The sequence below is a fragment of the Carex rostrata genome, chromosome 7 (assembly GCF_964058835.1).
Source record: "Carex rostrata chromosome 7, lpCarRost1.2, whole genome shotgun sequence".
NCBI lineage: Eukaryota > Viridiplantae > Streptophyta > Magnoliopsida > Poales > Cyperaceae > Carex > Carex rostrata.
In genome coordinates this window covers 10,366,014-10,391,991 of record NC_135924.1, presented here as the reverse complement: position 1 = coordinate 10,391,991, position 25,978 = coordinate 10,366,014, and the positions used below count along the sequence as shown (strand labels likewise).

At 34.8% G+C, this 25,978-nt stretch overlaps 1 protein-coding gene and 2 long non-coding RNA genes across 7 annotated transcripts; 1 reads left to right on the top strand and 2 right to left on the bottom strand.

Moving 5' to 3' along the window:
• Positions 1–10,484: 10,484 nt before the first annotated feature.
• LOC144556923 (uncharacterized) lies at positions 10,485–13,297 on the bottom strand. Its single transcript, XR_013512519.1, has 2 exons — positions 11,220–13,297; positions 10,485–10,743 (listed from the first exon to the last, which is right to left on the bottom strand). It is a non-coding gene; the product is annotated as an uncharacterized LOC144556923 (long non-coding RNA).
• A 2,166-nt stretch (positions 13,298–15,463) lies between these two features.
• Positions 15,464–18,848, top strand: LOC144557261 (uncharacterized). 4 transcript variants are annotated; one of them, XR_013512581.1, is made up of 6 exons: positions 15,464–16,024; positions 16,166–16,229; positions 16,838–16,932; positions 17,596–17,669; positions 17,851–17,896; positions 18,618–18,848. It is a non-coding gene; the product is annotated as an uncharacterized LOC144557261 (long non-coding RNA). The 4 variants fall into 4 exon arrangements; XR_013512579.1 differs by lacking the exon at positions 18,618–18,848 and having other exon boundaries at positions 15,466–16,024; positions 17,851–18,517; XR_013512580.1 differs by lacking the exon at positions 18,618–18,848 and having other exon boundaries at positions 15,467–16,024; positions 17,615–17,669; positions 17,851–18,517.
• A 2,878-nt stretch (positions 18,849–21,726) lies between these two features.
• Positions 21,727–25,458, bottom strand: LOC144556649 (uncharacterized). 2 transcript variants are annotated; one of them, XM_078305036.1, is made up of 4 exons: positions 25,268–25,458; positions 23,841–24,403; positions 23,183–23,413; positions 21,727–22,191 (listed from the first exon to the last, which is right to left on the bottom strand). In XM_078305036.1, the coding sequence occupies exons 2-4, from the start codon at positions 24,377–24,379 to the stop codon at positions 22,017–22,019; spliced, it is 945 nt and encodes a 314-aa protein (XP_078161162.1). In that variant the 5' UTR covers positions 24,380–24,403; positions 25,268–25,458; the 3' UTR covers positions 21,727–22,016. The 2 variants fall into 2 exon arrangements, with proteins under 2 accessions (XP_078161162.1, XP_078161163.1); XM_078305037.1 differs by having other exon boundaries at positions 23,841–24,384; positions 25,268–25,453.
• Between the last annotated feature and the right edge of the window lie 520 nt (positions 25,459–25,978).

Here is a 25,978-nt window from a genome sequence, read left to right as displayed (position 1 = left end):
TGTTATTTCCTAATTTACACAAAACACAGCTATGCAAAAAGATATAGTGATAATTAAAAGATCATCTCTCAGGAAAAAAAAAAGAAAAAAAGAGAAAAAGATACACTGATAAATATATAGCAGGTGGTAATAATACAAATTAAGATGTCTCCTAACGTACCTTATTATTTGTACACATAATTTTACTGATGTTATTGACTGTCAATTTTGTGTTTATCTTATTCAGAGAAATAAAGCCTATCTTATTTTAGTAATGAAAATAGAGCCAATAATCGCATGCCACTTCAGCTGTGGGTCCCACCAGCCTCCCTTTTATGATCCGTATCCTCCCAGGTACCTGACTCATCAACACAATTGAAACGGATGATTCAGATTTACTCTCAGCCGATTCTTGTTCAGGATGACAGATGGGCCAGTATTATTTGTGCTTTGAGATTTGTACCAAGTTAGAATAATTTTGGACCGTCTGATTCAATTGTACTGAGTCCGGTAGGGGATGTGAATTATATAATAAAAATGACGGCGTGAATTGGACTACAGAGGATACAGTAGCTGTTGAAAATAACTAGCACATATTTATTGGAGATGCACCTTTTGGGGACACCTATCAAAGCATGTTGGAAATTTGCACATTATACCCAAATTCCAACCCTTCCTTCCCTGACGTTTCTTCCTTGGCTGGCAGAACTTGATGTCTGGCAATTCTCACTCATGTGATTGTATTATTTCCATTTCCAGAAGATCACAATCTGTCCCGTGATCCGCTCTATATTCTTTCTATTAATTAATTGTAATTATCTTCCTTAGTTAGCTCAAACGGCTATATTGCCTATGTATGTATAAATAGCAGTAGGTTTGTACCTTGTAAATTATGATTGATAATCAATAAAATATATAAATTCCTTTTATCAGAAATTTTCATGGTATCAGAGCATATTGAACCACAGACTAATTGAGTCTGCTTATTTCACAAAATTGGTGTAGCAATCTAGATAAGTGATGTCGAACCCTCCTAACAACACACCACCAACCCTTGAAGGTGTAAGCAATAATCCTGGAAGCACCAACCCTGGAAATGCGAGCATATACAGAAACTCATATGTTGATTCATCTTTGCGCCTCTCCACCATGCTGCTCAATGGCGATAACTACCTAACTTGGTCGCGTTCAGTGACAATGGCGCTTCATGGAAAAAGAATAATTGGCTGGATAAACGGTAAAGTTTCTCTTCCTATATCTGATGGCAAAGATCCAAACTTTGAAAACAAATTGGAAGAGTGGCATTCAATTGACAACCTGATTATGACTTGGTTATTAAACTCAATGGAACCAAGCATATCTAACTTGTTTATGCTTGCATTTAACACCTCAAAAGATATGTGGGAAGGAATCAAACAAATGTATGGTCAACAAAATAATTATGCTCATATCTTCCAATTGAAACAAGATTTACTTCAAATAAAGAAAAAACCAAACCAATCAATTATTGAACATGTTGGATCTTTGAAATCAAAATTAGAAGAGCTTGTTGTTTACCAGCCTCCGACAATTGAATTGGGTGAATTACAAAAACGAGCAGACCAAGAAAATGTTTATTTATTTCTATCATCCCTTGATTCATCATATGAACAAGTAAGAAGTCAAATTCTCCTCTCTCCCGAATTACCCTCGTTTGCTAGTGCCATAAGCTTGGTACAGAGAGAGGAGAGTCGTAGAAAGCTGATGAATCAAGGGAACAACTCAACTAACATTGAAACAGAAAGGAGTGCCCTAGCCGTGAACCATAGTGACAATCGATACGCACCGAGTGGCGGTCGCGGTAGGGGGAGAGGAAAAAGTGGTCAGATGCGCAATCTGAAGTGCGATTATTGCAACAAGAGTGGGCACGAGCGAGGAAATTGCTGGAATTTGCATCCACACCTCAGGCCGAACAAGGAGAAGAAAGTGACTGGAGGCGATCACTCAGATAGGGCTAATTCGAACGGAGCCGCGAAGGGAAACTTAGCGGAAGCCTCCTCCAGTGCAAACGAACCTATCACATCTGTTTTGCGTGATTTAATTCAACGCCTAGGTGAGACAGGGCAGCTCGGTCAAGCGAATCTAACTGAACTTAATCAGGCACTGAACTATTCAACATCTCATGAGCACAGCCAGCATGGAGAAGGTAATTTTTATGATAATGGTAATTTTTGTGACAAGCCCTTGAAATTTTTAGAAAATGCAAAAACTGTTGGAAAACCTATACTTAATTACTCTATCAATTCTGAAAATTCCAGAGGCGTTGTTGCATTATCTGCGGTTCATAAAAATTATTGGATAATTGACTCGGGTGCCACAGACCACATGACTGGAAATTTAGCACTGTTGCAAAAAATTTCAAATAATAATAATAATAAATCATTTGTAACAGTGGCAAATGGTACTAAGGTCCCAATAAATGGTGTAGGACAAACTAATTTTTTCTCAAAAAATATTTCAAATATTATGTATATACCATCCTTGACTTCTAATTTATTATCCGTGGGTAAGATTACAAAAGAATTGAATTGCAATTTGATTTTCTCACCCAATAATGTAATATTTCAGGATATAGTTACAGGGAAGACGATTGGTGAGGGAACATTACAAGATGGATTATATATTTTAGATTCACTTAATTATGCTCATATTGCAAATTCTTGTACTAGCAAAGATAAACTATGGCATTATAGACTAGGTCATCCTTCTGATAAAGTTTTAGATAAACTTTTTGTGCTACCAAATTTAAATAATAATTGTTGTGATGTTTGTCGTTTTGCAAAACAAACAAGATCTCCTTTTCCAAATTCTCAAAATAAAACAAATGTATCATTTGAACTAGTGCATTCGGATGTTTGGGGTCCAGCTCCAATTGATTCATACAATGGTTTCAAATATTTTATTACATTTATCGATGATTTTTCTCGCACTACTTGGATTTATTTATTAAAAGCAAAATCAGAAGTATTTAGTACTTTTAAAGAATTTGTAAATTTGGTATCAAACCAATATAATACTAGCATTAAAATATTACGTACTGATAATGGAACAGAGTATATAAACAAAGAATTTTCAGATTTTGTTAAAAATCTTGGCATTGTGCATCAAACAACATGTGTTGGCACTCCACAACAAAATGGAGTTGCAGAAAGGAAAAATAGACATTTGCTTGAGGTAACTAGATCATTGTTATTTCAAAATAATGTTCCAAAATTATTTTGGTCCGAAGCTGTTCTTACTGCAGCATATTTAATTAATAGAACACCAAGCAATGTTTTACAAGATAAATCACCTTTAGAGACTTTGAATAATAAATTTATAAATTTAGATCATTTACGTATATTTGGGTGCACTTGCTTTATACACATTCAAAATAAACATAGGGATAAATTAGACAAGCATGCTTCAAAGTGCATATTTTTAGGATACTCATTACAAAAAAAAGGGTATAAATGTTATGACCCAATCAATAAAAAATTACACATATCAAGAGATGTTACATTTTTTGAATTTGAACCATTTTTTCAACAAGAAGAAAGTGATCAAATAAAGGATCCGACTTGTTTTGAACAACCTAGACCACAACTAACAATTTTTGAGCAAGGTGTAAATCATGAGATAGGTACTGAAGAACTTCAACTTGAAGAAAATGAAGATCAAGGTAACAATCTACAAGCTCAAGGTGATACTACAAATACAAACACGCTACGAAGGTCAGTTCGTTCCACTAGACCCCCTTCAAGGCTAAATGACTTTGTAACATATCATGCAACTACATATCCAATTCAAGATCATCTGTCATATGAAAGTATTTCACAAAATTTTTGTGCTTACTTAAGCTCTATATCAAATCAATATGAGCCCACTACATATCAAGAAGCAATTGAAAATCCATTATGGAAAAAAGCAATGGAAGAAGAATTACATGCGCTTGAAAAAAATAGAACTTGGACCATTGTTACATTGCCCCAAGATAAAAAATCCGTAGGATGCAAATGGGTTTACAAAATAAAATATAATAGTGATGGCTCAATTGAGAGATATAAAGCTAGGTTAGTAGCAAAAGGGTTTACACAAACATATGGCATAGACTACAAAGAAACATTTGCACCAGTTGCAAAAATGAGTACGGTGAGAGTATTGCTCTCGGTTGCAGTAAATCAAGGTTGGAAATTGTACCAAATGGATGTTAAAAATGCATTTTTGCAAGGAACCTTAGATGAGGAAGTGTATATGAACCTACCACCGGGCCACCTAAAAGAAAATAACAAACATTTGGTATGCAAATTGCATAAGTCCATATATGGTCTCAAACAATCACCACGTGCTTGGTATGCCAAGCTTAGTTATGCTCTTTTAGAATTTGGTTTCACCAAAAGCTCGGCCGATTCATCCATGTTCATTAAAATAAACAAAAACTCAACAACAATTGTATTAGTATATGTAGATGATTTAATTGTTACCGGAAGTAATGACGAAGATATTGAGCTAATTAAACGTCATTTAAAAAATAAATTTGACATTAAAGACTTAGGTCAACTTAAATATTTTTTAGGAATTGAATTAGCTTATTCAACTAAAGGTTTGTTCATTTCACAAAGAAAATATACATTAGACTTATTAAAAGAAACAGGAAAATTAGGTGTTAAACCATTCAACACTCCAATGGAAATTAACAAAAAATTAAATCTCGAGGATGGTGAACCCTTAAAGAATATTGGCCAATTTCAAAGACTTGTTGGTAAATTAATTTATTTAACCGTCACTAGACCCGACATTGCTTTTGCGGTTAGTGCAGTAAGTCAATTCATGCATGCTCCCCGGACAAGTCATATGGATGCTGTTGAACGGATTCTTAGATATCTTAAGGGTTCACCCGGTCGAGGTATTTTGTTTAAGAAAAATAATGATTTGACCATTGTAGGTTACTCCGATGCGGATTGGGCGGGAAGTTGCGATCGGCGATCGACAACCGGCTATTGCACATTTGTTGGAGGTAATCTTACAACTTGGAAAAGCAAAAAACAAAGTGTCGTAGCAAGGTCAAGTGCCGAAGCGGAATATCGAGCAATGGCGGCAACCGCAAGTGAGCTAGTTTGGCTAAAACAATTGCTAAATGACATGGGAGTTAAAAATGATCAACCTATGAAGATGCATTGTGACAACAACTCGGCTAGACACATTGCATCCAATCCGGTGTTTCATGAGCGTACAAAGCACATTGAGGTTGATTGCCATTTCATACGAGAAAAAGTGCAATCAAAAGAGATTGAAACACCTTATATTAGCTCCAAGGATCAATTGGCAGATATTTTAACAAAGGCTTTAGATACATCAAGTTTTCAAACTATCTTGCACAAGTTGGGTTCTATCAATCTATATGATCCCAACTTGAGAGGGAGTGTTGAAAATAACTAGCACATATTTATTGGAGATGCACCTTTTGGGGACACCTATCAAAGCATGTTGGAAATTTGCATATTATACCCAAATTCCAACCCTTCCTTCCCTGACGTTTCTTCCTTGGCTGGCAGAACTTGATGTCTGGCAATTCTCACTCATGTGATTGTATTATTTCCATTTCCAGAAGATCACAATCTGTCCCGTGATCCGCTCTATATTCTTTCTATTAATTAATTGTAATTATCTTCCTTAGTTAGCTCAAACGGCTATATTGCCTATGTATGTATAAATAGCAGTAGGTTTGTACCTTGTAAATTATGATTGATAATCAATAAAATATATAAATTCCTTTTATCAGAAATTTTCAGTAGCCTTAATTGTTCCTTTATTATTATTTTTTATATATATTTGTTGATTCTTTTAAATATTATTCGTGAACATATACATGGTTGTTCATTAGGTCTGGTTTAGTCGGTTTTGAACCGAATCAAATTAGTTTGAATGAAATGGTTCGGTTTTTTCAGTTTAATGGTTTGGTTCGGTTTAGAAAATTTTAAAACCGAAATAATCGAACCGATCAAACTTTTATATATTATGAATTTGGTCCGGACTGTTCTGGTTTATTTCTTAATCAATTGATTTAAATACTTTGGTTTATTTCTTAATATCCCGGTTTATTTCTTAATACCCGGTTTATTTCTAAATACCCCGGTTTATTTCTTAATATACTTCGGTTTATTATAAATCAATTGCTTTAAATAAAAAAATTAATATATTTTGGTTTCAACCGAACAAACCGAAATGAAACTTTGGTTCGGTTTAATTCGGTTGCAAATGCTAAATCGGTTCAATTCGATTCTATTTTTGGAACCAAATTATAACTTTAATTTGCCTAGTTCGATTCGGTTTCAACAGAACTGAACCGATGAACACCCTATACCAACAACAATGAGACAGTATTCGTGAGGATAAAAAGTAACTTTTCGCGACAGAGTATCATCATTGTTATGTTTTTTTCATTTGTGACGGTACTTTTCGTGAGAGAGTACCATCATAAATGTGCTTTTCCCTCGCGAATACTATCTACTTGTTGTCTAGTCAAGCCATCTATAGATGTTTTCTTTCATTAAGGTAATTTTATTGCTTAGATAATACTTTTTCAAATATTATCAAAACCGGTACTTGCATATTACACTCATCTCTTCCGATACAGTGGTACACTGGTACTAGTTGCCTATTTTACTTATCAAAAACTACCTCCAGTGACTTAAATTTTATATACCGGTGCCTACGTACCTTACTACTACATAATAGATTATTACGTACACGGGCGAAAATGATAATGAAACACAGATTTGCTACCGTGGCTGAGCATATCGTGTGTGAAAGTACGTGTCGACAAATCACACACAGATCAAGATCCGTATAATTAATCTAGATGCTCCATATACACAATAATTCAAATCAATTGGAAATATGAGACATGAACGAGTCAAGAAAGATATAAGGCATGAACCCTGCCCATTCTGTTCTTGAATTAGACTATTTAGGAAAATTGAATATATTTCCTAATTTTAGTGGTATTAACATAATTGTGAGCAAAATAAGGAATACTAAATGTGGATATATATCTAATCCGTATCTTCTCAGGTATCTGACTAAGTACAATTAGTTATCATTAAATTTCAACTGAAGGATTGAAATATATTAGATATCTATTTAGATGTAGCGGTTCGTTTTGAGATTCGTGTCAAGTTAAAACTACCGACTCAGATCTAATTGTATTCAATCACGTAATTAATGCACTGGATCTGTCACCAACAATTAATGAGAAGCAGTTGTTAATTAAATGCACATAAAAATATGTTCAAAGACCTTCCAGAATTCCAATGCCATAAAAAGACAAACTAAAGATAGATGCACAAAGAAAAATAATTAGGTAAATTAAATCTACCTTTAACAGATTACAAAAGTTGATCAAGAATAATTAGGTAAAATCATAGAACGTCTGTTAATCCAGTGCATGCATCTAGCGCACTTTCGTTTCACATTTTGCAATAAGAGCAGCTAATTATACATTCGTCTAGAGATTTTTTTTCCATGTATATATCTAGAGAGGGCTATGAGAAAACTATCTAAATTGGGCATAAAAGAACCGGAAATAAATATATGCTGTTATTCCGATCCTACCCGTTAATTTTCATTGAGATTTGTGCGTGCAAATAACAGCAGATTTATATATATACAAAAGAACTGCCTAAATTGGAAAGTATTAACTATTAAGGATAAAATTAAAGATTAAGAAAATAATGACCCAAAATATAAAATAACTACCGAGGAATCTGTAGGTTGGAACGTGTGTGAGAGAATCCTATTATTTCTCATCGTTCGACACGTGCCATTTCCTCATTTTTTCCTTGTGTTTTTATCTCTGTTTATTTGCACGCTCTCTTTCATTCAACAATACAACATTCTCTGATTTATCCCTAAAACCTAAACCCCTCTGAGTCTCTTCCTCTCCTCTTTATTCGATACTGCACCTCTCTCTCCATCTCTCTCTCTTATGTCGACACAAATAACTACTGGTTTTATTACAGACAACGAAAGGGAGGTTGCCTCCATCCTCTACGAGCTTCCCAATCTCTTTATGAGCCGAAAGCAGACTGAGGCGACTGATCCAAGAGAGCCAACATCCCCTGTTTTACAACACAAGAAGAAAGCAGGATCGACGAGCCCTGTTACTCCTCTCTGTCCTCCAAACAGCAGCAGGGAAGAGCAGCTCGTTGTTCCACCCGCCAAGCCTGTCAAAAAGACAAAATCTAAGAAAGAGGTAATTATTTCGTTCTTGTTTTAGAATTTTAATTTTGTTTCTTTGTTGGCAAATTGGAGGTTAAATGATGTTATGCTCCGCTTCGTTTCTTTCAATTGCAGCGAATAATGGAAAAGAAAGAGGAAGTTACGTTGCTATCTAAGGAGAAAGAAGATCTAACAAAGGTTAGTGTACATGTTATTTCTATATATATCTATAATTTCTGCATTTTTCTGAAATTTTCAGGTATAACATTTTGTGACCGTTTGTTCTATGCCACGTTAGCTTACCTCTTTTTTTACTTCAGTTAGCTCTCTTCGCTAATTCAGGAAATAATTATTTTTGCAATAATGCAGGAATTTCTCGACCTGCAGGAGAAACGCAGGAGTCTAAAAGCGATGAATTTTTATTTGAAAGATATAAGATCCAAGGTAAATTATGTTGTATTCTCACAATTTAGTTTCTAATAATCCTACGAGTTCTTGCATAATTACTTATCGAGATGCCTTCTCAACAGCTCAAACCAGTGGGCATCAAAATGTTGACGAACAAGAGTTCGCTTAATTTTAAAATAAAGCTGGCTCTACTGCCAAAGCCTCCGCTCAATCTAACTGCGATTGAAAAGCCGAAAGGGGAGTTCAACCTATATGCAGTGGTGGCACCATTTACATGTGATCAGTTCTATCGAGAAGAGAAGGCTGCCAAGGCAGCACAGGCCAGGAAGCGGCGTCTGGAGATAATGCAGGGGAAGAGGACATCATCTGTCCGCAAGCGGTCACATGTCCAGTGATTAGGACATGGCAATGTACTAGGATTTTTTTTTCTTCCCTTTTTTCAGTTCTGTTTATTCTGTTGGCTGGTTATTTAGCGATATTTTTTTATTTTAGTGATTTTAGGACGGGGTATTTTATTTAATGGCATATTTTTTTTTATCAGTATAGACTAATTAAAGATTAATTGACAAAAGAGTACATTTCTTTTATTATTCAAGCATGTGGATATAGAAGACACAAGTTAATAGACTTGATTGTTAATTTGTTATCGTAAAATATTAATTCAGGCATGTCGAGTTTCTTTCTCCAAAACACAAATTAATATATGCTACAATCACATTCCCAGTTTTTCCTTCTTTGATTGCCTCATTCACCTGAGCTCACCTTCTTCTCTCCGGTTAACATCTTGGAACCGACCTCCTCCCTTACAAACCGGTACACCCGATACGTCTTGCACCTTTTTCTCATCCCCTACATCACAATCACCTTTTGCAAACCTCTCCTCGACTTCCTCCAATCTCTCTCTTAGTTCCTGTTAAAATTTTGCTACCATTTTAGTTAAGCACCTCGATGCCATCTCTGCTACCTTCCTGTGCCTTCTGTACCATAACATCTCTCAGTTGTGATACTAGTTTGTTGCCCGGGTTAGCCAATTCATCAATGTAGGAAAGCACCGGTTGTCTATCCACCACTTGTACCAACTCTTCCTTGCAAATCTTAAAAGTGGATCCTGCTTTTTCGGCAGTCTTAAGAACAACTTGATTTACCACCTTATCCAAGTTCTCTTCTGACTGTACATGCAATGATCCAAAGGAACATGGAGAGTTGCATAAACGTTAGTGACCTTAACAACTGCGTCACCTGAAATTGTTAAAGGGGTTAATTTCAAATTTGCAATATTGTTATAACTTTTTTTACTAAAGACTTCACTACTAGAATTTCCAGTAATGACAACGGTGGGATTGGACTTGTTGCAACGGCTTACCCTTGCTATAAGCCCCAAAAACGCCATTTGCAAGCGTTACGCTTGCAATAACTACCGTTGCTTTACACCTCCATGCAAATGCTCAATTTCTGACTTTTTGCAAGCGCCTACGCTTGCTAAAACAATTCCCTAGACTTTCCGCAAGAGTAGCCGTTGCAAAAATGGACGCTTGCAAAAACTGTCCCGTGTGGGCAACTGAGTATTAGCAAGCATACGTATCGTAGGCCCCACTTAATATTTGCAAGGATGTCCCTCGTGGGTCCCACCTTATTTTTAGCAAGGATATCATTTGTGGACCCCACCTAACTATTTGCAAGGTTAATGAATGTGGGTCCCACCTAATTATTTGGAGGGATATCATTAATACTTTTTGGATGCTCTAATTCTATAATCCTCTCATTGTACCATTATGGTACCAACTCGATACCAACCCAGTACCAATCTAATAAGCTGTTACATTTTCATTTAACCAGATTTACATAAACACATTGAAATATAGAGAGAACATTTAATAAACATTAATCAATATAGTACAATTATTATACATTGTACCAATATACATTACAACAACAGTACTGAAATGTTCTAAATGAACTTCTAAATATATGCCCAAAATACATCGACCACCCATTAACAATATTTACATAATAAATTACGTTCAAGAAATTAACTGCAAAATTCTGAAATTTGCCATTAGCACCAATCATCAGAAGCAGCATTTAAGAATGTTCAAGATAGTCTTCACAATCAGATATCTAATGAAACAAACAATCAAAATATTAAATAATGAGTATTTGAGATAACAATATTGAGACAAAACATGTTGGATATTTTCTTGCATCATCTTGTGAAAACTTTACACATCTCGTAAAATTCACTTAGATAAAATTTACGACCCGGCTAAATCTAGAACAGAAGAAGGCTCAAGTACAAGCACTTGACATAAATTTTTTAAGTTCCAATATTGGCTTGTAAACTTCAGACCAATGTCAATTTGCACGACTAATTTGGTACACAATTGCACCAAAGGTCCTTGATCCTTCAAACCAGAGGAACAATTTGGTACAAATTGGAAATTTCAAGAACTAAAAGCCAAATTCCGAAACTACAAGGACCAATTAGAAATAACTAATATTTTGTACAATTGACTTGTAAACAAAAGTTCAAAATCACTTAAAAACAGAATGGCATAATGGTAATGCTAATAGAATTAAAGAACATTGATAATAACCTTGTTCGCAATGTTGTTAGAGAGCTAATCAAGACCCTCATACAACCCCTCGCTGGATGCGGCACATGTGCTCTGAATGTACCTAAAACATAAGAAACCATACGAGCTTCAGATACTGAGCAAAGTGAGAACATCATTTGCCAAAAAATATAATGTCCAGATTTATTTGTTTGAAATATAGATGACACGAGATACCAGTGGCGCTCGCGCAGGGAATGGAGCCCAAGCTTATCAAAAAATTGTAAGAGTTTACCTAGTCTTTTCAATTTTAGCAAAAACTCCCAAATTACTTGCAAAGCTTAAGCACAAATTCAAAGATCAGTCAGAATTGAATTCCTACCACAGAATATAACTGACGCGGATTCCACAAACCATAATAATTCTATCTACTATTTTAATAAGATAATATACAACTAATAATAAAGATAAGGACCTCTTTGTAAAAAACCTTGTCATAATCACTGACAGAGACTTTAGTTTATACTTTATACATTTTCATAAACTAAATAAAACAAGATGTTTCTTTTAATCTTTGCATTAGTTTTCATATGCATAATAAGTAGATCATGAGTTATTCACTAAGTCAGTACACAAGTTAGTGCATATCTTTGTCAAATAAGTCTTAATAAAGTAATATTCAAACACAGTGAAAGTCTTGTCCCAGTCTTTAGGTTGACATAATACCAATACATGCATTGCTGGTACAAAAACTGAACAACCCTCTGTTAGAAACCGGAACCAAAACCTAATCAAAACTCAAAATTAAGCAAATTCCTCTTACAAGCAGATAAAAGACATAAACATGAGCATTTAGGTACAAACCTCATGTCATTCTGATTTTTCTACAATTAATACTGAAGTTTTGAAGCTCACCTTTTAAAAATGTATATACTGGTATTCTACCTCTGGCACTTTTAATCTGTCTTGCATTCAACATAAAAGTTTGACACGCCTTGAAAATAAAAAAAATGATGAAACTTCACCAGCATCTAGATCTTCAAGTCTATGAATTTCAGAAACTAAAAACACTCAACTTGGAGTTGGTACATTGTTCTGTGCAAAAATAACAAAGTAGGTTGTCAAAATGACCAAATTTGCCCCTTACATTATGTACATCAGTGAAATAAATAGCAAATAAATTGTAAAAATTATGAAATTAAATATATAAGTGAGCATTTTTATACTTGAAATTAAATATATAAGTGAGCATTTTTATCACTTATACACCATATGATACTCAATGGACCAGTTCTGTGTTTTGAAAATGTTAGAAAGGTGCTAATTATGATATCTTTAATTCAATAGTACAACCCTGATTTTTGCTACATGGCAAAGTATCCGAGGACAAGGTGCTAATTAACAAAACCTGATAAAAGAATAAACTATATTTTACCGTTGTTTCACGTGTTCGAAAATTAGTTTTATTCTCCAATCATCAACTATTGCCTTATTGTTCATACCACCAGCACAATTCAAGAGCACCAGCTACCGTACTAGATCTCCATTTGACTCTCCATTATGAAATTAATCATGTCAAATTTGATCACAAGCAACACATATTACAAAATTGGTACCAAACCAGTAGCAGTTCTGACTTGCCTTTTTCTTGCAATTGAGGTCCCAAAATATCCAAGACAAGAAATTCATGACAGAAGGCTATATGGGACTAATCTTAATTAAAAAAATGGACTTCTAATAAGACAAGAAACTTGAATTAACTATACTTGTATTCACAAATTTCAACATCCATTAGATATTACTAGATTAGTTAACATTTGTATTTACGCTTAGCAAGCAACAGCAAAAAGCTATAGCTGCATACCCTTTATATCCTATAAAGAAATTGGGTTGATATATTGATTAAGTTTTTCTTTTTTACACAACATGCTGCCAAAAGAGAAGAATAGTGAGTCAACAGATATGATAGCAATGTCAAGATATGAGTCAACAAATCTGGTACTGATTCAAAGGGTGCAGTTAAAGAAATGACCTTATCTCTGAATAATTACTTCTAAATGACCTTAGACTACTACAATTACTTCTAACAGTCACATGAACAAGATTTTAAACAAACAAAAAATGACCTTATCTCTGAATAATTCTGAGAGGCCAGATGCACCAAGAAACCAAATTTAAATAAAATTGAACCACCTTCTCCCAAGTCCTTTCATCATACATGAACTGATAGCTCTCTCTACACTTCAGAAAAACAACTAATTATATACAAAGTTGTGTTCTCAAGCAGATTCTAAAATAGTTGACATTTATGAGAATATTACTGTAACACTTATAATAACAGTATCAATGGTTTCAGTAAATACAAAACAACCCAAAAACATTTATCATAATATTATTGTAACACTTATAATAACAGTATCAATTGTTTCAGCAAATACAAAACAACCCAGAAACATTTATCAGAATATTACTGTAACACTTTAGAAAAACAACTAATTATATACAAAGCTGTGTTCTCAAGCAGATTCTAAAATCTGGTAAATATACTGATATAATAACAGTATCAATGTTTTATAGTATCAAAAGATAATGAGAGAGAGAGAGAGAGAGACCTAGCAGTCCATTGGAGCAAATGGCAAGAATCAGTGTGGTTATAGTGGGAGTAGAGTTGCTTCTCGCTCTCCATTCCGGCCATTCGAGCGGCCTCCTTTGCTACCGCCGCCATCAAACCATGGATCTCTGCCACAAATTTGGCAACTACACGCACTCCACTCAATTGAGATTGTGGTGGTCTAGAACCAGTCCATGGTAAATTTTGCTCGAGATCGAGAGAGAGCAGGAGGATCGACTAGAAGGAGGAGGTATCGACTGTCTAAAGAGAGAGCGGGGAAACCCTAGATCGGGTTGTGAGTCAATTTTACCAAAAAAGAGAAGGGAAAGAGGGGTGGGGAAACGAAAACCCTACGGAAATTTGGTGAAATTCCACTGTAAAAGGGGAGGGAAAGAGAGGCGGGGAAAAGCAAACCCTAGGCGAAAATTTTGAGAAATTTGGGTGAAATTTTGGGAGGGAGACGGTGAGGCTAAGGAGGGAAGTGAAATATCTGTGTCCACAGAGAGGAGAGATAGAAGGGACTTTCATATACTCGAAGGTAACGTAATATCTGTGTTTATATCGGACCGTGTATTTATTGTTATGCACGAATATTAAAGGATCTTGTGCACCATCTAGTACCAGATCTAAACAGAAATATTATGCTACCTCAGAGAATATCTACAGCCTCTTAAATGAAGACATCAGGACCGTTCTTAGCTTATCGGTCAACAGACTTTGATATTTACTGATTACTAACATGTACAACAATATATATGAAAAAAAATTCAAAATTTTTATTTTTTTTACATCTTATATGCCAAATAATACTTAAACATATAATTTTTATAGTCTTCCATTATTATATGCCCCTTCAAATTTAGAAAACATTTTCGGACCGTTCATTTTCACGCGGAAACTCAACGGTCGATTTGCAACGAAATCATTCCAAATCTATTTTAAAATGATCAAGGTAGAATATTGAACGTAATCAACATAAAATTTCGAAAGTTTTATTAAGTATGAGTTTTGATCCAACACGAAGTAGTTATGACCATACAATTCTTCAATTTTCAATCAACTAGATAGATGGGTAAATAAAAATAAAATTTGATCAAACTTGGGTGCAAGACAATAAATATAGTGCTCTTTAATTTAAACGGTTCTGATCGACCAACATACGATATATCCCGGTGCGTCTTCATTAACTCACAAAACAAGAGTTTACGAATAATGTCGTACATGAAACATAAACTCTTGTTTTGTGAGTTAATGAAGACGCACCAGGATATATCGTCTGTTGGTTGATCGGAACCGTTCAAATTAAAGAGAATTGCATTCATTTTATTGTACCAAAGTTTGATGAAATTTTATTTTCATTTATATATCCATCAAGTCGACGGAATATTGAAACATCAAAAGGCTATAAACATTCAACATTGGATCGAAGCTTAGACATAACAAAACTCCAGAATTTTTATGTTGTTTATGTTTAGTGCTTTCTCTTGATAATTTTTAAACTGATTTGTACTCATTTCATTGCAGATCGACCGTTGATTGATAACGTATAAATGAACGGTCCGAAATTTTTGGTTCAATTTTAAAAGGCAAATAACAATGAAATTATATAAAATTGACACTTGTAAGTATTATTTGGTCATATAAGATATAAAAAACAGAAAATATTTATTTTAATTTTTTTTCATATTATTTGTTGTACAATTATTAAATTATTACTTAAATTGTAGATTTGCAAAATTATTGCCGTCCGATGGGAGATGAATGGTCTTGATTTCAAAGGAGGTGTCCATTTTAAAGGATGTGGGTGGGAGTTCATATTCTCTAAGGTATCTTAATATTTCTGTTTAGATCTGCCCTAGGTGAAAGACAATGGATCCTTCAATATCGTGCCAAAACTGATCCGACGTCCCTAAGTAAAATAGAGAAATTTTGTTACCTCAGGTGATACAAATTCGTTGGTAGATGTTTCTAAGCAAATGTGATACAGAGAGATATATGCTCTCTGGGATACTTGGTGTTTTTTCTGAAATCCAAACCCACCCCTTCTATTTCAAAACCAAATCCAAACCTCAATACTCCTCTCCACCATCTCTCAACTCTCTAAGCAAATTAAGCTGATTGCGCGCAGTCGCCGTCACTGACCTCTCCACTCTCTCTTGGCACGAGTTGTGAGATACCGTCAGGCCTAAAAGTGCGATTTTTTTCTTCTTCTTGCAGGGGAATAAACTCGATAGAGGTAAAATTTGATCAAACTTGGGTGCTTATTTTGGTGTTCTAGTTGTGTATTTGTGTGAATTTTGATAAAACCCGAGCCTTAGTATATGGAGTTGGTAATTTAAGATAAACGCCTTGATTGTTGATTTTCTTGTACAATTAGGACCTAAGAGAGGAGGAACAATAGAGTCCAGTTGGTGGGTGTCAGATCAGATGAAGAGAGAACGGTAAGATCGAGGCCCAGTAGATTATGTTTTATGTTGTCTGTGAAATTAGTTGGTTTTTTTGTGCTGAAGTTGTTTGTGAAAATGCCTAAATGGGAATTTGTGGAAATGCCTAAGTGGGAAGAAGTGTTATGTATACATTTAAAACTAAACACAGGTTGAAGCTGACATTTTTTCTTAGTGTTTGTATAGCTAGTTTTGATTATCTAGTCTAAGTTTCTTCTTCATTTGTTAGTGTTGGGAATTTTCTGTGTTACCGGTACCATTCTTCTGTCTAGAAAGGTCTCATCTTAGTTCATAAGTAAGGTCTCATCTTAGTTCATAATTTATAATATTTTCTTACTACTTTGTTGTTTTCCTCAAAAAAATAAAATAAAATAAGAACTTTGGGACAAATTAGAACATAAAGTCATAGGAAGTTTGCAACCGATTGTTTTTATCTGTATTGCAAATCTGGGCATGCTTCATTTTTGGGAGCATTTCATGTATACCCCAAAATAATCTCAAACCCTATACAATAATTTTGAATTCTAATGCTTGAAAATGATAATGCATGTTATTTCTTTACTTGAAAATGATAAACTCACACAAGTTTTTGTTATTGCTTACAGGTTGTGAAATTTATTGAGCAAAATAATCAGGAGCTTTGTGTAGAGCATGTCAGTTTTATCAAGTTTGTCACAGAAGCATCTTGCAAGGAAAAAATGTGAGTTGGTATTACCTATTTTCTTTGTGTTAATCTGCAAGTATCTTAATTTGTACAAGTTTTTTTGGAGCGTATACACTTAAATGAATTGGATCCAACTGGTACAATATCTATGCACTTTAGTTATGGTTTTGGTTTTAATTTTTGGTTTGGTCTTGAATAAACCAAACTGATTTGAGCAGATTAGTGCAACCAAAATTGTGCTCAATCAAGCAATGAAAAAGAGCAATCTTTGTACCCGTTGAAGCCATTCACAATGGCAAAAGGTCCAGAGAATTCAAATTGCTTCTATGAAACATTGACCGTGGAAAGCAGTTCTCATTTTTAATAGGGGTATAAGAAGGTTAATAGGGGGCAGTGAGACAAATTTCAACTGTATAAAGCAATTCTCTGAATCAATACTAGCAGAAAGTTGCTTCTCTGAATTAGTACGCTAGTCAGGCTTAGAATCTCATTCTAACTATAAATTTAGTATAGTGTGGTACAATTAATCATTACTGGTTAAAGATAGTACTGCTCTTCAATTTGAGAGTTTTTTATGTACAATTTAGAATCAGTACATTTAAATAAATTGAGAGATACGCTTTCTTTCTTCCTTTAGTCTATATATTTGTCGTGATTCTATGACCTCCTTGATTCAATTAATTCCTTGACTGCTACCAGTTGGTACTGCCCTTTGTAGCCTACTAACACGGTGTTGGTGGCTTGGTGCTGCAACAAGAACCAATTTTGCAAAGGTAAATGACTGGCTTATCAATCTCGAAATGGGGACACAGACATTTCTAGTTGTGAGTGTGACTAATCAAATGAGGACGCGTCTGATGGCAATAGTTGTGTGCTTAGTCATTCTGAGTTCTAATTCTAGAATATAATTCTCATAACAATTTGCATATCTAAATTTCTGTATATATGTTTCAGGTGGAGCTTTCTTGTTCTTGAGGTGCTCTATCACAAGATCTACAAGGTTTTTTGCCCCTTCTTTTTTCATTATTTTCTGGTTCTGTTTTACGAAGTTGTAGATTATCAACTTGGGCTACTGACTGTGTATGGGATGAGCCTTTGTTTATACCTAGGATCTTATCTTTTACATTTGTTGGCTAAATTTTTCACCTTTTTGTGTTATTTAGAAATTGAACTGTCCATAGCTTATCAAAGCATGTTGATGCTTGTTTAAGTGTTGCCTTGCTTGTTAGAATTCTGTGTTATGGGAACAAAGAGAGAAGGTTAATTGGATGGTTCTTTTTAAATATGGCAGTAAGTTTGAGGTTTTAACACTTATTGGTTTTAACAAGATAAACCATTAGTGATGATTTATAAGAAATACAGGATAATTGATAAATTTTTAATGGATGTCTAAAAAATATGTGCACAGTTCCTGTCTTGTCAGTCCCATGAAGTTGATTATGCCTTTTAGTCCTTAATATGTCAAAAATATCAATTTTTATAATTGACTATATTTTGATTATGTGGAGTTTAATATAAATCCATCTAGAAGTATTTTTTTCTTCTATTTTAAGTTGTCTAATTAGTGTCAAATTTTTGCATGCATAAAAAGCTTCCTTGTATCAGTAGACAGTTCAAAAATAGTCTAGAATTACTCCTTGATTTAAACAACATAAAGTGTCAAATTTTCAGCAAAAACAACATCCACAGGCTTATACTACGGAATAAAGTGTTTGTTGCAGATTAGAAGGTTAAGATGTAGAAACAGCCAGCAATGCTAATTAAACAGTGTCAAGGCATAAAACATCCATTGTCCAAGCTATTGCACAGCCACCCCTTCACATGCCACCCTTTTGTTTTTTCCCTTCCATATTTTTTTTTTTTAGGAATCCAGTGTAATATTGAAAAAATAATATTAAAACATCTAATCCATTGCAATATTGTTTTGTGTTAATGCATCCAGATTCTTCATTTATCTAATATCATTTACCTTCTATACAAGCAAATGAATACAATTGGTGACCAGAATAAGGGTCATGCACAACATTTTTCCAAAAAAAAGCCAAAGTCCGGGTTTGAACAATATTTGCAAATCATAAAAGCATTTGCAACGGTGGCGCTTGCAAATAGATAGGGCCTTTGCACCAAAATATTATAAACAACATTTGCAACGGTGGCTCTTGCAAATGATAAGTCGGACTCGAATAAAATAATATAAAAATCTACACTAAAAATAATTGCAACGGTGCCGCTTGCAAATAATAATGACCTACACAATAAAATAATGTAAACATAACCCTTAAATTTATTTGCAATGGTGCCCGCTTGCAAATAATAACGACCTGCACAATAAAATAATGTAAACAGAACCCTTAATTTTATTTGCAACGGTGCCCCTTGCAACTAGTGTGTGCTGACCGTCTGGGACTCATTTGCAAGCGCAATATGAGACATTAGCAAGGGTAAGTATAAGACATTAGCAAGCGTACTTATTTGCAAGGGCTACCGTTGCAAATATATTAATTTATTCGGAAAAAATCAGAATCTCAATTTCTATTGCAAGGGCTCTTATTACGCTTGCTAAAACCACTTAGTACCGTTGCAATTACTGAGAATTCTAGTAATGTCAGTGAGAACAACCAAACACAAGCAACATTTTAGTGTGCTCAATACCATGCCAAGAAAAGAACTTCTCTAACTTGCCAGTATTCATACATAATCAACTATAAAAAAAGTACCTTCATTATGCAAGCCAATGAGCAGATCGGTTTCCTCACCAGCAGTCGCCACTATTTCAACCTTAAAATTAATTACATAAATAATCCTTAATAAGTTGTATCAGACGTCGTTTAAGGCAAAAGATAATTACACTTGCTGGGATTTTTCGGGAAAAGACAAATTGTACTTATAACAGGAGCAGAAAAATGATCTGTATCACCAACTAGACTGAGATCGGCTACTTCAATATCATCTGACACACTCGCCTCTTCGTCAGATTGGCATCTTATTACTGTTAGAATTCAATTGTTGTAGTGAACAATACAAATATTCTCAGTAATATTAATATTAAGCTCCGAATTGGATAAAGAAGAAAAGTGAAGAACCATTCAATTCAACTAACAAATATAGAACACAGACCTACCTTTACCAAGTTGCTGAAAGACCTAGGAAAAATTAACTTAAACCAACTAATGCACGAAATACACGAGATAAAGAAATAGAATCAATCATGAATTAAGAAACGAAATTGATCAAAATAGAAGATAAAAATAGGATTAAGAGAACAACTAGTACCTTGAATGGCCGGAGAAGAAAGGAGGAGGAGCATTAGAAAAGCAGAGAAGACTCTGTCTATCGCCATGGCTTTTGGCGGAGAATGCAAGCGAAACTCGTAGATTTGATTTGAAGATGAAAGGAGAACATTACATAACGGTTCTTCAGTAGCGACTAGCAGTGGAACTTTCCAATCGTACCTTGAGTTCTACATTCTTGATCCACTAAGGAGCATGCACAAAAAAATGTGGCGGGTCAACTACTTTAGACTTTAGAGTTTAGACGATTCATCTTCTTTCCACCGATTGTTTATTGTCTTTGGGTCGACTAATCAGTTGGTTTCTTACGTATATATACCCCAGGAAGGCAGGAAGTCTCAAGTAATCTCACAAACAGGAATTCAAATCCTTCGTTGCGGCCGGAGGGTTCATCCGTTACAAACGAATCCCATTAAAAAATGAAAAAGAAACTGTCCCTTGTTAAGTTTTATAGCTGACTAGCAGCACACAATATGGCCTAGAAAATCTATATGAGAAGGATACCTTGATAACAAGTTTATTTGGAAAATAAATCTGCTGCAATCCTAAAGAATCGCAAAGAATCGCAGAGTCCTGCTATTTTAAATCAAACCGTTAATCTTTTAGAATGTATGAATCTCAAAAGCAGTTGATTTGTATGCACGAATCTCAAAACAAATGAAGAATTTGATTTGGGATCCTGCGATTCTTTGGAATCGCAGCAGATCTATTTCCGTTTATTTGACAGCCAAAAGAGTTATCAAATTAAAAGTATATAATTTTTTGGTTTAAATGAATTATTTATCAAATTTGATGTAATTTGGGAATTGTTTAATTGTCGAATAAATCTTAGTCGTTGATTTCCAAATTACATCATATTCAACTTATTTGAAAACATTATGTAATTTGGTTTTATCCATGTCGATAACATATCGTTTATTATCATGATTACAAGTGACTTTCTTGTCACGATTGTCTATCTCTAGAACGAAAGAATTTGGACTGGAGAAGAGATCCCTGGGCGTTTGTACGATTACTTCAACAAAAATTCTTCTCTACTGAAGAACCGTTATGTCTTTTACACAACCCCTAAAAAACTGTGCAAAGCTGCAAATTAATTATTTTTGAATAAGCATCTCTTTTTCCCACCTAACTTTCACCCAGATGTAGATCAAATTTGGGGATCCAAATCTGCACCCTCCTATTCTTCAATCTCAACCGTTCAAAATCGATCAAGCGGCTTCAATTACTTTTTTTCTTTATTTCAATATAATATATTAAATCAAATCAGATGTAATTGAAGCCGTTTGATCGCTTTTAGACGGTTGGAATTGAAGAATAGAAGGGTGCTCCCTTTTTCAAGAAAAGGAGCAGATTTGGATCCCAAATTTGGGACTGATTTAAGTTTGCTTAAAAGCACTTCATATCTCGAAGTACAAGAGCCATACACCTAGTTAAATAATAATTTCCAACTACCACAGATTAAAATATTACATCTTATTCTGGATAACATGAAGTACTTGACGTTTTATTTTAAAAAATTTGGGACTAACCTCACTAATGAAGAAGAAAGAGTAAAACATAACTAACAGAAAGCTCATCTCATAAACTAATGAGAGAACATTAGGTCTAGAACAAATTTATGCAGATTACACGGAAACAAATAACATGATTACAGAATTAATAAAAATTCCATCAGAATATCTCTAATGACAAGACGTGCACACAGCCTCTCCTAATTAAGCTCCTCTCAGCTTATCTACAGACAGAGACAGTAGCCTCTGTTATTCCTGAGAGAAAAGAATTTGACAGTAATTTATGTACCAAATGATCTGATCTGATAAGTTCGAACTAAAAATTAGGGTCATTTAAGGCCATAAACTTGAACTGCTCATTCATCGCAACAAGTTGTGACTCTTTCTGATCTAATTGGGCTCTTAGTCGCACATTCTCTTCAAACAGCTTCTGCGCCTCGGCCTCTTTCTGAGCTTTCTCATTCTCCAGTTGAGAATTCTTAGCCATCATCCTGTATTCATTAACATATCACATGAAAAATATAACTGTGAATCTACATTTCAGTAGGTATGTTACTGGCATACAACTTGTGACCAAAGATCTTGCAAGTTGAATACTCTTTGTTTCTGAACCTAAAGCTAAATGTAATTCTTAAAGCTCAGTTAAAAGTTAATATGAGTGCTAACAAAGCAATATAGCTCATTAATATTAACTCAGAGAATAATTCTAGAATCAATCTATCAAATACTGATTTATTAAAATATAACTAAAAAATGCCCGTCATTATTATAAAAACAATCAAATTCTGGGTCACAATTGATATGTAAATGTAAGGGTATTATTTTGCAAAATATTGTCATTTTTTTCTGGCTTAGCATTAAGTAAAAGTTTTTCAGAGATATCAGCCATGTGGAAAATAACTAAAAAGACTATGAAAGGTACAGTGCTACTCTATTTTATGTTAAAGCTACAAGTCAGGACCAATACTTCTCAAACTACCCAAACACCCTTTGTAAAGGGTGGCAATGATGACCTGACCTGACCCATTTTTTGTCTGACCAATAGTTTAAGGTCAGGTTCCACCTCATCTAATCTACTGTGTATTAAGTTGGGTCAGGCCATGACTCATTTAACCCGATAGGTCACGTCACAAATCTAAACACTAGATGTGGTCCGATCAGGTTGAGCTAGGTTGGGTTGAAGTGACAAAAGAATTTAAAATATATCACATGTCAGACATGTCAGATACGGGTCTAGTCAGGTCTGGCCGGGTCTGACCCGTTTATTAAAAAAAAAAAAGTCTATGATGCAACCCATAATAAAATTTTGCCGCCCCTACTTGGATCACTCAGATACTAGCATAGTTCAATAATGTTCTTTTTAACCTTTACCTTTTTTAAAGATTAACTTAGATTTAAGCCTGGATCAGAGGTCCCCTTGATGGGTTATGCATCAAAATTTCAACCATCTACTCATGAAAAGAAAAGAATAATTGAAGAAACCTGTCAAAAAGTTTCTCAGCAGTCTGAAGCTGCTTCTCAGATGACAGGATGCTCTCCCTGGCACTGATCAGTGTGCCGACATACGACCGCAGAGACTCGAAATCCTGTTTAACTCGCGACAGTTCAGCCTCATTCTCGGCTGCACGCTGTTTCTGACGCGAAGTCTCCAACACCATCTCCTCCACCCTGCTCCGCATCTCATTTAACAGGGTATTTGTCCCAACAGCAAACCTTTTTTTTTTTTTTTTTTTTTGTGAAACAAAAGAAGTTATACTGAAATAAATCCCAGAGGTAAAATGTAATGTGTGTAAAGAGAAACAAATCCACCCCCCCTCCCCCAAAAAAAAGAAAATTTAGTTCAGTGTATTTGCTTAAATGGGCTCATTCTAAGTGTCTGTTTATAAGCTGAAAAAGGGGTGTATCAGGGACAGAATGTAGCTCTGGAATAACTTATTAGTCTAAACATAGAATAATATAAACAAACACCTCTCTTAACCAGCCTTAATTCTTTTATAGCTGCGTCAGTTCACATATCAGAGTAGCAGGTGCTAACTTGGAATATTACCAGGCCATGACTATCAACTAATTTGCTCCCATTAATCTGTTGCACATAATAGGGATTGTTTCATAGTAAAAAAAAGAACAATTGTTAACAAACCTCTCCATCTCCTCAACCCGAGCTGACATGAACTCAATCTGCACTGTCTTTGTCTTTATCTCTTCTAACCCTAACCTCACTTTTTCCTTCTCTGTCCTAGTTTCAGACTCTGCAATAACAACCCGCTCCACCAGTGTCTCCATAACATCAGTTACAATACGCACTGATTTCAAAATATCGTCCATGGCTCCATCATTACTACTGCTCATTCCTAGGGTATTTTCTTCGTCAAGAGATGCAAATTTTTTTGACAAATCAGACAAGGGGATACCATTTTTATCAACTAGGCCAATGCCTTGGTGTTTAATCTCACATGATGTGTGTGCAAAATGTGGAATTTCTATTATTCTAGCCTTAGATTTTAGACAGTTTAAAAGAGTGGCTATGGTCTTCACCCGGCACCGGAGGTGCTCAAGTTCCCTTTTTGAATTTTCATCAGAGGTTGCCACGGTGGCGAGCTTTTCATGCAATATGTTGACTTGACATTGTTGGTTCTCCAATTGACCTATCCATTCGGTATGATTTAATTTGTTCTCCATTAACCCTATTGTTGACAAAGTTAACTGTTAATTCAGAGAAAAGATACAAGTTGAGAGCATGATAGGACGAGCATTTCTTATATCAAAGAAAGAAAAAAGTTGTGATTGAATCTAAATTATGGAGCTTTTCAGTAATGCTTTCCGATACAGAAAGACATGATAGTACAGCGCAAGAGCAGTAATCTATGTGGTGCTTAAATGAGCTCTCCTATTTGGTCAATGTAGTACAACTGGTACAGAAATGTTTCGTACGACATACAGTACCAGAAGAAGAATGCTGAGCACAAGAAATTGGTATGTACAAAGACATGAGTACCTGCCAGGACAGAGCAATAGCTAGAAATTGTATATCTCACATGAGTTCCCTACTTTACGTTCATGTGAAAGGATAATTGATAAATCAAAATGTTTTAACAATAAAAAATATTCCAGTAAGTAGATGCACCTACCTACAAAGATGGAGAAGTACTAGGGTACTGAAATGATAGTATGCAACTATAATTTAATATATTGCATACTATAATTTAATATATGATTAACTTGAATTCTTTAAACCGTTACGCGGTAATTAATCGTTCTTAAGAACTGCCAACTAGTTCAATTTGAATTTGACTAAACTAATCCTAACAAAGCAATACTTCTGTTGAGAAGAATTTAACCTATGACAAAATTTTACATATATGTTCTCAAAATTACAGTAAGAACTTGAAGAACTACACAACAGATAATGGAGACTCAAAATAAAAAATTCTTCCGTTACAAAAGTTCAATTAAACTCTCTCCAATTGAAATGAGTATCAAAACCGCATGACTAACATCCTCACAATTAAATCAAAGGAAAAAAGAAAAAGAAAAAAAAGAAAGATGCACAAGTGGATTGAAACAAACCTTATTATTCGATCTGCGATGCGGAGATCGATCGATTATTAGGGTTTGTCTATTGGGTGCCTTCGATTTTAATGAAGATAGAAGAAAAGCCGCCTTGGTCCACCCATCTCCATCTCCCTTTGCTTTCTCGTTTATTTTATTTGCGGAGATCTACCTTTTCTATTTCTCCCTCGTCGACCTTTTGATATTTGCTTCTGTTTTAATCAGGTTTGGTGATTGGTCTCCAGGAGGAGACACTGAAAATTGGGTCCCGCAGAGGATAGACCAGTCCCTGTGGGAACCGCATTGTCCCCCGAATTCATGTCACCTAAGGTACCTCAAGTTTTGATTTGAACCGATCCGTTCGATACTAGCACGCATTTTAAAGGATCTGTGCATCATAGGTTCGGCTCGGATTTGTCTGGATTCTGATCGGACGGATAGTATTGCATTTAATGCATTATTTCAGAGGATCCGGACTCATTTCTTTAGATTTTAGTCGATCAGGTGGTCCCGAATTGACACAACTTCTCCATTTCATACATCTCATCATCTCCAGTCTACTGAATACTGGATGCGAGAAGACGGCCCATAAACACATCAAATGCGTTTTATTACAGTTCCATTTAATTTTGTGGTACACATAGGCCCAATATCAAGCCCAATAAATAAACCTGCCTTTTAATGAAATAGTCCAGGCAATGGTTTTTTCGTTTCATTGGGCAAATTAGA

Bases quoted from the DNA above. Each gene is read 5' to 3' on its own strand.
- LOC144556649 (XM_078305036.1), bottom strand. From the start codon at position 24,379: ATGGAGAACAAATTAAATCATACCGAATGGATAGGTCAATTGGAGAAC. The intron at 23,414-23,840 runs GTTTGTTAACAA...AAAAAAAAAAAG, and splicing joins CGGGTTGAGGAGATGGAGAG to GTTTGCTGTTGGGACAAATA. The intron at 22,192-23,182 runs GTTTCTTCAATT...TAATGAATACAG, and splicing joins GCTGAGAAACTTTTTGACAG to GATGATGGCTAAGAATTCTC.